Here is a 14814-nt window from a genome sequence, read left to right as displayed (position 1 = left end):
GCCTTCTCTTGAAAAAACAGCTTGGGGGCACCTGGGTGATTCATTGGGTTAAGCCTCTGCCTTCGGCTCAGGTCATGATCTCAGGGTCCTGGGATAGAGCCCCACATCAGGCTCAGCAGGGAGCCTGCCTCTCTGCCTGCCTCTCTGCCTGCTTGTGATCTCTCTCTCTCTCTCTGTCAAATAAATAAAATCTTAAAAAAAAAAAGTTTGAAGATTTGGTTTCAGTGCGCTTCCCTGTCCTCAGGGAGCTGGGTAGTGGCTCCCCCTTCGGGTAGGGCTTGAGCTCTTTCTTTGCCGGAGTCCCTTTGCCAGACAGTGAAACTGAGTGCGAGTGGTTATATCATCATGCTTGCACTGTTGTTCTTAGAATGAAGAGGAAAATGAAATGTTTTTCACCTCTATTTCCATTAAAAAGTGAGAGTATGAAAGATACCTGCAGATGGCAGTGTGTTTGAGGAAAGATGGGGGAAAGGCATATTGCTTCAGGAAAGTGAAAAAGAATCCAATTTTAGAAATATGCAAAGCACTTGAATCAAACTAATATAAATCCACTTATTTTTATACCACCTGCCTCACCTCTGGAAGGATCTGAGTTTCTGACTTCTGTTCTGCATTTTATAAAATGCTGCCACACCCATGACCTCCTCTGATCCCCACCCTCCTCTTCTTCTGGATACTGTGTGCAGCCACAGAGCTGGTGAACTTTGTATTCTTATCCTCTCCATTTTACAAAAAGGGAAGTGGGAGCCAGAAAGTTATTAGCCAGAAAGCAGCAACACAGAGCTGGAAACAGGGGTTAATGCCCTGGCCCTTTAGCTGTTTCTATGACAGAATTGCCCAGTCTTAGATCTTCTGTTACTTTTATAATCAGTGGCCCAAATGCAGTTCTTAAGTGAGGAACACAAGTGCGCAAGCAGTCTTTAACTGTAGAGGCATAGGGTACCTGGATGGCTCAGCTGGTTAGGCATCCAACTCTTGAGGAAGCTCAGATCTTAATCTCAGAGTCGTGAGTTCAAGCCTCCTATTGGGCTCCACGCTGGGTGTGGAGCCTACTTAATAAATAAATAAATAAATAAATAAATAAATAAATAAATTGAAGAGGCATAAAAATGTATCTTATCGACTATAGGACCATGAGTTTGTAACTTACTTGGTACACAAATAGTTAAGCATCCACTCAATATTAATACTGTTGTATTTTATTATTTTTAATAGCCCATCGCAGTGCTTTTCAGTCTTTCAGCTTTCAACAATGAAGTTGTTGATTGTTTGATCAATTGAGAGCAGTGGTTCCCAAGGGGAAGGTAGGGGTAATTTTACACACACACACACACACACACACACACACACACTCACACGCACACGCACACCTTGCCCTGGGGACAGTTTTGCAATGTCTGGAGACAATTTTTGTTATTGCAGCTGGGGGTGGGAGTGGAAGGTGCTATTGGCCTCTAATGAGTAAAGGCTAAGGATGTTGCTAAACATCCTACAATGCACAAGACAGCCCCCTGCAGTGTGGAATTATCCAGCTCCAAATCCTAATAGCTTCAATAGCTCGAGAAACCCTTCTCTAGCACAAGGGGACAGTTTCCTCTTGTGTAAAGGCACTCTTTAGTCCTCCTGGGTGACAGCATCAGGGAGGTTTGGTGTAAGCAAGGCTGGGTTCAGGGCGCCCAGGTGACTCGGTCATTAAGCAGCTGCCTTTGGCTCAGGTCATGATCCCAGGGTTGGGGATCCAGCCCCAGCTGCTCAGCTGGAGGCCTGCTTCTCCCTCTCTCACTCCCCTTACTTGTGTTCCCTCTCTCGCTATCTATGGAATAAATAAAATGTAAACGAGATTCTGCACCTTCGTTAGTGTCTCTGTTGCACAGTGGGCATTCACAAAAACTGTACTATTGAAAGTTGGATCTAATTACTCATTGTGTGACTCTGAGCAGGTCACAAAGATCTGAAGTTCATTGTCCGTATCCATAAAATGGGAATAAAAAGCCTCTTCCAAAGCTGCTATGAGCAATCGTTGAGATAAACGTCGGTGGAGCTGTTGCACAGTACTTGGCCCACAGCTGTTTTCTTTGCTTTATCAGTTTATCTCTCCCTCTTCCAAACCCACGTTCTAATCCATGTTCAGCCGTGTCATCAGCTCAGTGACCTTGTGCAAGTCACTTCCCCCCCCATCCCCCCACGTAGACCTCGGCTGAGTCTCTACAAAATTACAAAGTTGGCTTCTGATCTCCAAGCACGCTTCCAACACCGAAATGGGAAGGTGAAGTGTACGGCTCTGCTTTCTTCCCCCGGGACTAATGGTACGGTCCCCGGGCAGCTCCCCCACCCCCCTGTCGCAGACCTTGGTACAGGCCCAGGGGGCCCTCGGCTGCCTCTCAGGGCTGCCCTTGCCCCCTGCCGAGTTCCGGGCCGTCTCTACGCAAGCTGATTGGCTGGATCCGTGCCCGGGCTGCGCGGCTATAGGTGAGCCCGGGAGGGGACGGGCGGAGCGGGCTGGAGGCCCGCCCCCTCCCCCCTGGGTCGGACGCTGAGCGGAGCCGCGGGCGGGAGGCCGGACGGACCGACTGACGGGAGGGACGGGAGGCGAGCAAGATGGCGCAGACTCAGGGCACCAGGAGGAAAGTCTGTTACTACTACGACGGTGAGCACCGTGCGCGCGGCGGGGGCGGGGCCGGGCGGGATCCGGGAGAGGGAGGCTGAGGAGATGCGAGCGGGGAGGCTGGGAGAGGCTGAGGCGTTGGGGAAAGGCTGAGAAAGGAGGCTGCGAGGAGGACGAGGCTGAGAGAGGAGGCTCAGAGGAAAGGAGAGAGAGGCAGAGGGAAGAGGCTGAGCGGAACGAGGTCGAGACTGAGGGAGGAGGCTCAGAGGAAAGAGGCCGGAGGAGGGAGGAGGCAGAAGGAGGAGGCTGAGAGCAGGAGGTCGAGTCTGAGGGAGGAGGCTCAGAGAAAAGGAAAGGAAGTCGAGGCTGAGGGAAGAGGCAGAGGCCGAGCGGGGGTCTTTTGGGGAAGCCTGGGGTAGCTTGATGGAGGGAAGTGGGATTCTCAGGAAGCCTGATGGGGAGAGTTTGAGTGGGACTCCTGGAGGGGAGGCTGAGTCTAAGGGGGGAGGCAGGATCTGGCAGAGAAGGGTGCAAGGATTTGTTTCCCTGCCGAGAATACAAAGGTCTTTCTCTGCCCCTTTGCTTCCTCATCCTTTTTGGTGAGAGTCCTGCAGGAGTCACCACCTCCTGTCACCAGCCTCCCCTCCCCCAGTCTCTGAGCTGGGCCTGCAGTTGCTACTGGGAAATGGGGCCCCTGGGCTTGGAAGGAGAAAGATGCAACCTGTTAAAACAGACTTTTTCATTCAGCAGAAGCCTGTGGAGCAGCTTACTCTGTACTAGGGACGTTTAGGTGCTGGGGCCATGGGGCTGATCAGGTCACTTCTCATCTTCCCTCAGTCTGGAGGGGGAGATGGGCAGTGACAGAATTGCTGTCCAGTATCATGCTGGGATAAAGGAAAGCTCAGAGTGTTTGGGGAGCGCAGAGTAGAGGCACCCAGCCGAGCCTGCGGAGTCTGGGTGGGAGGTGCCATCTCAGTTAGGACCTGAAGAACGGGAGTTACTAGCCAGGCCCAGGGAAGGAAAAGATGACGTTAAGTTTAGAAGTAAGAGAGAGGACAGCTTTTTTGAAAGACAGCAAGTATGTGTATAGTACGGCTGAGACATAGTTTTGAGTGTAGAGTGTAGAAAGTCAGGGAATAGGCTAGAGGGAAAGGTTGCAAGTGATGAGGCTGGAAAGGTAAATGGAGACCAGATCATGAAGGGCTGGGCACACTGTCTTAAGGAAGTTGAACTTTATTCTGAGTGCACTTGTGAATCACTGAAGTTTTATGCAGCCTGGTGACATCATCAGACGTATACCTTAGAATTATCACTCTGAGGCAGAAATTAAGTACACAAATGTAGGGGTAAGGAAGAAGGCAAGGATCCCAAACTCCTGGGTTGGGTAGTGATGTGTTAGGCTCTATCAGTTGATAACTTTGGGTTTTGTATTTTTTTTTTCTTAAGATTTTATTTATTTATTTGACAGAGGGAGTGGCAGGCAGAGGGAGTGGGAGAAGCAGGCTCTCTGCTGAGCAGGGAGCCTGACGTGGGGCTTGATCCCAGGACCCAGGGACCACGACCTGAGCCAGAGGCAGATGCCCAACTGACTGAGCCACCCAGGCGCCCCTGGGTTTTGTACTTTTAAGAAGTACTTTTTGGGAGATATCCAAGTAGAAGCATTCAGAAGGCTGTTGGCCATTCAGGTCTGCAGTTTAGTAGGAATGAGAAGAGAGAGATTTGGGGTAGCCGTCAGCATACAGATGGTAATTTTAGTTACAGAGGGTGCTATCACCCAAGAAGTTGTGCAGGATGGCAAGAGAAGAGGATCCTTGGGGGAATTCTAAGGAATCGGACTGAGGAAAAGTCTAGTGCTTTTTGTGCTCCGTACTCCCCTGTCATAGTGCGTGTCACTCTCTATTGGAATTGCCTGTGGACTTGTTCATTCTTCTTAGACAGTAATCTCCTTAGGGAATGGGGTCGTGTCTTACCTAGCTCTATGCTCAGCCCCCAGAACAGTGCCTTGGTCATAGTGGGCTCTCAATAAATACTTTTTTTTTTTTTAAGATTTTATTTATTTATTTGACAGACAGAGATCACAAGTAGGCAGAGAGGCAGGCAGAGAGAGGGAGGGAAGCAGGCTCCCCGCTGAGCAGAGAGCCCCATGCGGGGCTCGATCCCAGGACCCTGAGATCACGACCCGAGCGGAAGGCAGAGGCTCAACCCACTGAGCCACCTGGGTGCCCCGGCTCTCAATAAATACTTAAATTGTACAAGGGGAATGTAAGTGAACCAGAAAGTCTTTTCTTTATTGTTGTTTTTTTCTTTAAGTAGGCTCTGCGCTCAGCATGGAGCCCACCATGGGGCTTGAACTCATGACAAACTGTAAGTGAGATCAAGACCTGAGTGAGATGAGGAGTCGGATGCTTAACCGATGAGCCATCCAGGCACCCCAGAAAGTCTTGGGTTACAGTAGCCAAAAGAAGGAGGGAGTGGCAACTTGTTGGCAAGAACTGTTTCTTGTGCGCAGTTTCAGAGTGAAGCTAGATTGCAGTAGATTGAAGAATGAATGGATGGGTGAAGAGAAGACGTCATATTGAACCCTTTTCAAAGGAAGCTTGGTTGGGGCAGAAAGAAAAGGTTGTTTATAAAAGGGGATGTAGTGGCTGAGGGTCGAGCATATTCAAAATCCGAATGTAAAATAACCAGAGGGAGTGGTTGAAGATACAGGAGAGAGGGGCTGGTAATGATGGAGGTTCCTGAGGAGGCCAGGGGAGATGGAAACCAGAGCACGGGAAGGGACGCTAGACTTTCAAGGGGAAGTTTCTTCGTGATGAGAGGCAAGGAACAGTTCAAATGTAGGTATTTTGGATGGGGAGAAAGTTGAGGGAGTTTTCAAAATGAAGTAACCAGAATATTCTTTTTCCTGTGATTGGTGGAGGCCAGTTGGAAGAGTGGGCATCTCAGAGAGAGATAGCTATTAAGGAGCTGTTGTGAAAGAGGGAGCTAGGAAAATAAATTTGGAAGGACTGCTGGGCAGTGGTGAGGGCCCATTCGAGGCTAGAGCCTATGACTTTGTGGCCGTATCGGTTTACACAGTTGTTGTTGTTGTTTTAAGATTTTATTCATTTAACAGAGAGGGAGAATACAAGCAGGGAGAGCAGCAGGCAGAGTGAGAGGGAGAAGCAGGCTCCCTGCTGAGCCAGGAGCTGGATATGGGACATGTGGGACTCGTTCCCAGGTCTCTGGGATTATGACCTGAGCCAAAGGCAGCTGCTTAACGAACTGAGCCACCCAGGCATCCCAGTTTGCAGTTTTGTGATCTCTACACCGTAGTTTAAAACAAGAAAAAGTGAAAAGACCTTAGTCTTTAGACAAAGGAGATGGCTTACTTTTTGAAAAACTGCTTGTGAGTTTTGCAGTGAGGTCACTAACTTGGGACCCACACTTAGTTCTGCCCCTCAGAAGCTTTGCAGTATTGGGCAAGTCACTTAACCTTTGTAGGCCTCAGGTCACTGTCCTATAAAACTGATAAACTTTGAGAAGAGTGGGGAAAAGCTCTCTAAATTATAAAGGTAGTATCTAAATAAAAAGGATTATTTCTTTTAAAAAGTCAGCAACTGGATTAAAAGCTGTTAGGAAAAGGATGGTGCCTCTGTACCCCACCTTCAGGGACACCCCTAGCCTTCTAGATAAGTTATCTTAGTTCCCCAAGTCTTAGCCTTGGCTGAATTCAGGTTTGATAGGCAGGGGAGTCGCTGGGGATTAAGGCCCAGGCGAGAGACATGGGTAAGCCAGGAATCCAGTTACGTAAGGGTAATAGTCATGTTACTGTCTGCCTTCAGATTGGGTCTGCATCAGGATGTCTCAGCCAATGCCTTGAGAACCTATTGTACCAAATCCCCATGACTAATAAGGTGGTCTGAGGGTCTCTGGAAATAAATTTCCTCCTGCCTTCTCTGCTACTGCATCTCAAAAGTCTGTGTCTGTATGAGACAAGGGTCCCAATTGAATGCCCCAAGTACTATATTCTGGCTTGTGGCTCTGGCCGAGAGCACGGTTCTTGCCCTCAGAGGCTTCACTAAGATTAAGAGAAGAGGGTAAAAGGACATTAAGTGAAAACTAAGGAAATTTGAATAAAGCATGGGCTTTTAGTCAATGATACTGTGTCAGTGTTGGTTCATTAATTGTAACAAATACTTCTTATTTTATCATGTAGAATGCTGGTAATAGGGGAAACTGTCTATACGGTATCTGAGAACTCTCTGTACTATCTTTGCAATTTTTCTATAAATCTTAAATTGTTCTAAAAAGTAAAGTCTATTAAAAAGACAGAGAAGAGGGTGAGATCCCAAACATCCAGCTGTTCAGAAGTTTCCCATTGTCCCTGGCCGTGTCCATGACGAAGAGGATTGGAGCATGGTTTGGATGCTATTGGTGGTGTTCCCCACAGTGCATTGCTCCCTGGAATGCAGACTGGTACTGACACCACCAAACCATAGTGCATAAAGAGGCTGGGACCTTCTTTTCACTGGTGCTCAGAGATCTGCCTCATTCTGATGGACCTCTAAGGAGGGATCCTTGGGTGTTCAGTTCTCTTGATTTCTTGTTTTGTTTTGTTTTTGTTTTCATTGGTTTGGGTTTTTTTCATTTTGTTTTGTTTTGTTTTGTATTCTTCTTTTTCTTTTTCTTTCTTTCGTCTTTTTTTTTTTTTTAAATAAGCTCTGTGCCCGAGGTGGGCCTGGAACTCATGGCCCTGAGATCAAGAGTTGCTTCCCCTAGTAACTAAGCCAGCCAGGCACCCCCACTTGATTTTTGGAGTATTTGTGCCAGGAACTTTGTGCCAAGCAGATTCACAGAGCCCTCTAGATTAAGTGCAAACTGAAGTAGGTACCTGGGAAACCCAATGCAGCTTTTAGGATACTGGATTTGGAGTCAGAATAGTTGACCCCTGCATCACTTGTTAGTTTTTTTTTTTTTTCCCATCACTTGTTAGTTTTATGATCTTGAATAGCACTTCACTTCTCTGAGTCTCACTCAGTTCAATTCCTTGAATCTTTATTTAGCCATTATGTTGTACAGGGTGCATTTGTCCTTGCCTTCAAAGAGCATCCAGTCTTATGGATATAAATAGATATATAAGTAATTAAGATACAAAACAAAATTTATTTGTTTATTATTTATTTATTTATTTATAAAGATTTTATTTATTCATTTGAGAGAGAGGGGAGAGGTAGAAGCAGACTTCCTGCTGGGCAGGGAGCCAGATGCGGGGCTCATGTGGGGCTTATGCAGGGCTCCATCCCAGGACCTGGAGTTCATGACCTGAGCCAAAGGCAGATGCTTACCATCTGACCCACCCAGGCGCCCCTCAAAACAAATTTATTTTTAATTTTTTTAAAAATTTATTTATTTGTTAGAGCGAGCGAGCACAGGCAGACAGAGTGGGAGGCAGAGGCAGAGGGAGACTCAGGCTCCCCGTGAAGCAAGGAGCCAGATGTGGGTCTCGATCCCAGGATGCTGGGATCATGACCTGAGCCGAAGGCAGCCGCCCAACCAACTGAGCCACCCAGGCGTCCCTCAAAACAAATTTATTAAGTGATATATACAAATGGAGAGGAAATGACCCTTTATTTTTTAATTTTTTTTAAGGTTTTATTTATTTATTTGACAGACAGAGATCACAAGCACGCAGAGAGGCAGACAGAGACAGGGGGAAGCAGGCTCCCTGCCGAGCAGAGAGCCCAACGTAGGGCTTGATCCCAGGACCCTGGGATCAGGACCTGAGCCACCCAGGCTCCCCATGACCCTTTATTTCGATCAGGAATATGTTTGGCGCTTAAGCTGGGCTTTGTAGTATGAGGATCATCAGAAAAGGAAGGACGTTCTGGGTCAAAGGAACAGTCTTAACAAAGGCTACTTGGGTGTGAAGGGGAATGCCATGTTCAGGATGCTGATAATCATCTAGTGTGTTTAGAACAGAGACTGGCAGATTTTCTGTAAATGTCCCCATAGTAAATATTTTTGGCCTTGTGTGCCATGTGGGTGGGTCTCTGTGGCGACTGTTTATTCAATTCTATTATAATGTGAAAGCAGCCATAGACAATATTTAAATTAATGGGCATGGCTGTGTTCCAATACAATTTTATTTACAAAAAACAGGCAGCCTGTAGTATTTGGCCCAAGGGCCATGGTTTGCCTACTCCAGTTTAGAGCAGAGAACTGGGAGAGGGAGAGAGCAGGAAAGAGATATGGCAGATAGTTTGAGTTGAAAGCAGAGGAACCAATTAGAAGTCTATTGTTATGGATAAAGTGAGAGATGATGAGTTTAGTGCTTTTATTTTTAATTTTTAAAATTTAAAATTAATTAATTATTTATTTATTTATGACAGAGAGAGACAGAGAGAGAGAGGGAACACAAGCAGAGGGAGTAGGAGAGGGAGAAGCAGGCTTCCCACTGAGCAGGGTGCTCGATGCGGGGCTGGATCCCAGGACCCTAGGATCATGACCTGAGCCAAAGGCAGAATGCTTAACCGACTGAGCCAGTACCCCAAGAATTTAGTTTTCTTTCTTTCTTTTTTTTTTTTTTTAAGATTTTTATTTATTTATTTGACAGACAGATCACAAGTAGGCAGACAGGCAGGCAGAGAGAGGAGGAAGCAGGCTCCCCGCTGAGCAGAGAGCCCGATGATGTGGGGCTAGATCCCAGGACCCTGGGATCATGACCTGAGCCGAAGGCAGAGGCTTTAACCCACTGAGCCACTCAGGCGCCCCGAATTTAGTTTTCTTATCTATAAAATGGGAATAATGCTCCTGTCCTAACTTTTTTTCCAGGTTATTGTGAGGACCTAGTAAGAAAATGAATGTAAATGTGCTTTAACTCCATAAAATGTTATAATGTGAAAGAGGTAAACTCTGACTTGTAGTGATTTTGAATAGTAATGGTTATTTTTCTGTTGTGGGAGTGACTCCTTTGGAGATACAGTGAGGTGAGTCACCTCACTGCTGCTATTCTCCTGTAGCTTTGGAACGAACCCTTCACACTGTCTAGTGCCTGTGGGCACTAAGTGCTGGCCTCCCCGGGGTCCCCTGCTTTGTTTGTTTCTTTTCTTTTTTTTTTTTTTAAGATTTTATTTATTCATTCGAGACAGGTACAGAGAGAGAACATGAGCAGGGGAAGAGGCAGAGGGAGAGGAAGAAGCAGACTCCCTGCTGAGCTGGGAGCCTGATGTGGGGCTTGATCGTGGAACCCCTGATGTGGGGCTCTATCCCAGAACTCTGAGCCGAAGGCAGATGGTTAACCATCTGAGTCACGCAGGCGCCCCTGTTTGTTTCTGTTTAGTTTTGTGTTTTTTGTTTTGGAGTTACCCTTCCTCGAAGTGGGTGAGAATCTTGGAAACTAGAACGAAAGAGAAAGAATTTGACTAGGAGATGGTTATAAAAATTCCTGGATTCTCCTGGGAGTGTGTGTTTAACTGTGTCACTGAAACTGCCCCTCTTTCTTCTTCAGGGGATGTTGGAAATTACTATTATGGACAAGGCCATCCAATGAAGCCTCACCGAATCCGTATGACTCACAATTTGCTACTTAACTATGGTCTCTACCGAAAAATGGAAATCTATGTGAGTTATTGGGAGCCCCACCACTCCCTAACCCCATCAGCTCTGGTCATAATGTTACTCATCTCATTTTCTCAACTACTCATTCATCAAATGTGTTGTGTGTCTGTTATGTGGCAGACACTGTAAATGATAGAGATTTCTGTTTTTAAAGGTTTCAATCCAGTGCTGGAAACTGACAGGTACACAAATAAATTGTATTACATTCTGTAAGTGCAACAATTAAAGAATGTATAAGATACAGAGAAAATGAGAAGTGAAGGAGGAGGGGAGCCTTGGAAAGTTTCCTGGAGGTGCTATCTGAGCAGATTTTTTTTTTTAATATTTTATTTATTTATTTATTTGACACACAGATTGGTAGTAGGCAGAGAGGCAGGCAGAGAGAGTGAGGAGGAAGCAGGCTCCCCGCCAAGCAGAGAGCCCGATGTGGGGCTTGATCCCAAGGCTCTGGGATTATGACCTGAGGCGAAGGCAGAGGCTTTAACCCACTGAACCACCCAGGGGTCCCGTGAGCAGAATTTTAAATATTGAATAGAATTTAGCCTGGAGTTTAGGAGGGGACTGATATTCTAGACCAAGGGAAGAGTGTAGACAAAAAGGCAAAGAGGTGAGAACAATATGGTGTATTTGGGGAAATTATAAGTAGTTTGGTGTTTAGGTAGTGCTATAGTATAAAAGTCACAGGTGTGAGTGAGGACACCTAGAGCTGGAGAGGTCAGCAAGGATTAGATATGCTGTACTATGTAATAAACAATTCTGATGGACTAGGATCAAAAAATTCCAATGCCTGAAAAAAAGAGAGATCAGGACTGTTTTGAACGAGACAAGACTCTGATTACTAGAGAACATAGACTCTAACTGCTTAACTTGGTTCCAGCTGATTTTTGCCCACCTGCCCATTTTTATTTAATTAATTGGTTAATTGAGATTTCACTTATTTATTTGAGAGAGAGAGAGAGCATGAGCAGGGGGAGAGGGAGAAGTAGACTCCTCAATGAGCAGGGACCCTAGGATCATGACCTGAGCCAAAGGCATACATTGAACTTACTGACCCAGGTGCCCCCACCTACTGGGTTTTAGAGAGAAGCTAGAAATCCACTTTATTATGTAATACGGGACCTGATCTCAAGAGCCTGAGATCATGCCCTTAGCTGAAACCAAGAGTTGGATGCTTAATTAACTGTGCCACCCCGGTGCCCCAAAGATTTTTTTTTTTAAGTAATCTCTACACCCACTGTGGGGCTGGAACTCATAACCCCGAGATCAGGAGTCGCATGCTCTACTGCCTGAGCCAGCCAGGCATCTCCAGGTAATGGGTTTTAAATCAAAGAGAGATAAAAACAGGCATGCATTTTATTTTTTTTTTATTTATTCATTTATCTAAAAGATTTTATTTATTTGTTAGGGAGAGAGAGAGGGAGGGAGAGGGAGAAGTAATCTGTACACCCAGTGTTGGGCTAAAACTCACAAGCCCGAGATCAAGAGTCGCATGCTCCACCAACTGACCCAGTCAGGGGCCCCTGGGCATGCATTTCAGAAGCAGGGAAGCCAGTTAGGAGGCTGTTGCAAAGGTCCAAATGAGAAAATAAAGAAGGGCTGGGGGCCCATGTTACCTTATGGTTAGAGCCCAAGAGTTGGTGGTTAAAGTCTGTGCCGGCAGCTTAAGTAACCTAGCAACAGCAGTATCCTTCCTCACCATTCCAGAGACTGAAAGGAGATGAGTCTTCTGTTATGTCCTTAGAGCCACTGGAGGCAGCTGGGGAAGCAAGGAGGGAAGGTAGAGGAGCAGACAGACATTGGGATCAGAGAGCTTTTTCGGGTGTGAGAGGCATCTGGGAATGAGAAACATAAAAGGTAGCAGACAGAGGTTTTGAGGGACTCGAGGGAGCAGACTAGCAGCTAGATAAAGAGAGGATACCTAAATGTGGAAGAGCGAGCACCAAGACCTTGCGGAGCTGCCTCGTACACATCGTTACCACGCTCATCTGGCCCCAGCCTGCCTCCTTTCCTGCCACTCCACTCTCAGAATCCTCTGAGTCAGCCAGATGGGATTCTGCCTCTTTCCACCCTGTCCTGACTGAGAGGATTACTGACTCTGCCCAATCATATTTTACTCATCTTCAAAAGTCACCTCAAGCCCTATTTCTTTCTTTCATTCGGTAGATTTTTATTGAATACTTGTCATACCCCAGGGACATATTAACCTCCATGAGTGATATTGAGATATTAAAAAATGGATCCTATCTTCAAGTGAGAGGAAAGATAAACTCACAGTTATTGAAGACTGCTTAGGTGGTAGGCCAGGGCTACCTGTTAGTTCATGTAATCCTTATAGCAACCCTAATTTATAGATGAGAAAACAAGGTCAGAGAGGATAATTTAATGTGTTCAAAATCACATAGCTATTAACAGATGAGCTAAGACTCCAACCCAGATCTCTCTGGTTCCAGAGTCTTTATGTGTCCATTTGTCATTTGTCCTTGTCCCTCTTCCTAAGCTCTGTGTGTGTGTGTGTGTGTGTGTGTATATATATATATATATATATTTTTTTTTTTTTTTTAAAGTAAGTTCCATTCCCAGTGTGGAGCCCAGTGCTGGGCCTGAATTCACAACCCTGAGATAAAGATCTGAGCTGAGATTAAGAGCTGGATGCTTAATCAGCTGAGCCACCCAGTTGCCCCCCCAAGCAATATTTTAACGAGAAGCCTAGAAGTAGATGGTTTCCGGACTTTTTGGTGATGTCATAAGGGAGCCAGCTCAGGCATCTTAGCTTATTGATTTTTTTTTTTTAAAGAGTTTACTTATTTATTTGATAGACAGAGATCACAAGTAGGCAGAGAGGCAGGCAGAGAGTGAGAGGGAAACAGGCTTCCTGCTGAGCAGAGAGCCCGATGTGGGGCTCCATCCCAGGACTTGGAGACCATGACCAGAGCTGAAGGCAGAGGCTTAACCCACTGAGGCACCCAGGCGCCCCATTATTGATTTTTTTTAAAGATTTATTTTATTTATTTTAGAGAGAGAGCAAGTGGTGGGGGGAAGAGGCAAGGGAGAGGAAGAGAGAGAATCTCAAGCAGACACCCAGAGTACCATGGAACCCAATGCAGGGCCGATCTTGTGACCCATGAGATCGTGACCTGAGCCGAAATCAAGAGCTGGATGCTTAACCAGCTGAGCCACCCAGGTGCCCCAGCTTATTTGATTTTATCCTTTTGTTTTTTTACCTTGAAATCCCACGATAGCTCTCAGCTGCAAGTATTATGTGTTTGTACAACAGAATACAAAGAGGAAGGGAACGAGAGGCAAACGGATCATTCTCCACTGTCCCTATCCCACACTCCCTTTTTTTTTCTTTTTTTAAAGATTTTATTTATTTATTTGACAGAGAGAGAGATCACAAGTAGGCAGAGAGGCAGGCAGAGAGAGAGCGGGATGCAGGCTCACTGCTGCACAGAGAGCCCTATGCGGGGCTCGATCCCAGGACCCCGAGATCATGACTTGAGCTGAAGGCAGAGGCCCAACCCACTGAGCCACGCAGGCACCCCCACACTCTCTTTTTATTAAAGAGAAAAACCCTTCCCAGAAGTTTCCCAGCAGATTTCCCCGTAAATCTCACTGGGTCATTTGTCACCCTTAGACCATTCACCAGCCATTGGCTTAGACTAATCACATTCGGTTCCTTTGGCTAACCATGAACACCCAACCAAACTGAGATCTGTTACCAAGAAAGGAGAGAATGGCTCTTTCGGAAGCATCTAACAGTGGCTGTCATAGAGACAATAATAGCTTATTAGAAATTTCTTCATCTGGGGCGCCTGGGTGGCTCAGTGGGTTAAAGCCTCTGCCTTCGGCTCAGGTCATGATCCCAGGGTCCTGGGATCGAGCCTCGCATCGGGCTCTCTGCTCAGCAGGGAGCCTGCTTCCTTCTCTCTCTCTCTGCCTGCTTCTCTGCCTACTTGTGATCTCTGTCTGTGAAATAAATAAAAAATAAAATCTTAAAAAAACAAGAAATTTCTTCATCTGTACGTATTATTGTAAACTTCTGAAGCAAAATTCTAGTATAATCTCTTTCTTAAATCTCTAGACTTGTTCTGTTTAATGTGATCCATTTTCTTCTCTGGCCCTACTTCTCCATTGAGTATGAATCTTCCATTCTCTTCCCCCAACAGTGTTTCTGTGCATTCATCCCTTCTGTCTTCTCCTTTCTCTGGGCTGTGGTCCTAGTATTCCTTTCCCAAAACACAGATAGCCATTTTAATATCTGTCCTGAAATTGCTGGCTTTTGAGAGTCAGTCCTAGAAGAAGCTCCTTAGACTTCTTATGGAAGTTGCTGTATGCTGGGGTATCTGGCTGGCTCAGTTGGTAAAGCATGCGTCTCTTGATCTTGGGGTTGTAAGTTTGAGCCCCATGTTGGATGTAAAGATTACTTAAAAATAAAATCTTAAAAAAAGAAGTTGCTATATTCTATCTCTATACCTGAAAGAGACATGTTGAAGTCTTTCACGCAGTGGTCCCTCCCCCAGTTCTGCCTCCACACATCTAATTAATCTCTCCCAGAATCTATATCCTCATTTTTCATCCAGGAACCTTCCTATTTACATAATCAACAATTC

At 46.0% G+C, this 14814-nt stretch overlaps 1 protein-coding gene across 1 annotated transcript in view; it reads left to right on the top strand.

Moving 5' to 3' along the window:
- Window positions 1-2494: 2494 nt before the first annotated feature.
- Window positions 2495-14814, top strand: part of HDAC1 (histone deacetylase 1) — a 34885-nt gene continuing 22565 nt past the window's right edge. The window contains exons 1-2 of the mRNA XM_080800962.1: window positions 2495-2647; window positions 10095-10207. Of these exons, the coding sequence (XP_080657088.1) occupies window positions 2599-2647; window positions 10095-10207 (162 nt within the window). The 5' untranslated portion in view covers window positions 2495-2598. The remainder of the gene's footprint in view (window positions 2648-10094; window positions 10208-14814) is intronic.

Source organism: Martes martes (assembly GCF_963455335.1).
Source record: "Martes martes genome assembly, chromosome: 4".
Classification (NCBI taxonomy): domain Eukaryota; kingdom Metazoa; phylum Chordata; class Mammalia; order Carnivora; family Mustelidae; genus Martes; species Martes martes.
The sequence above is the reverse complement of the archived record's forward strand: the minus strand, read 5'-3'. Positions and strand labels throughout refer to the sequence as shown.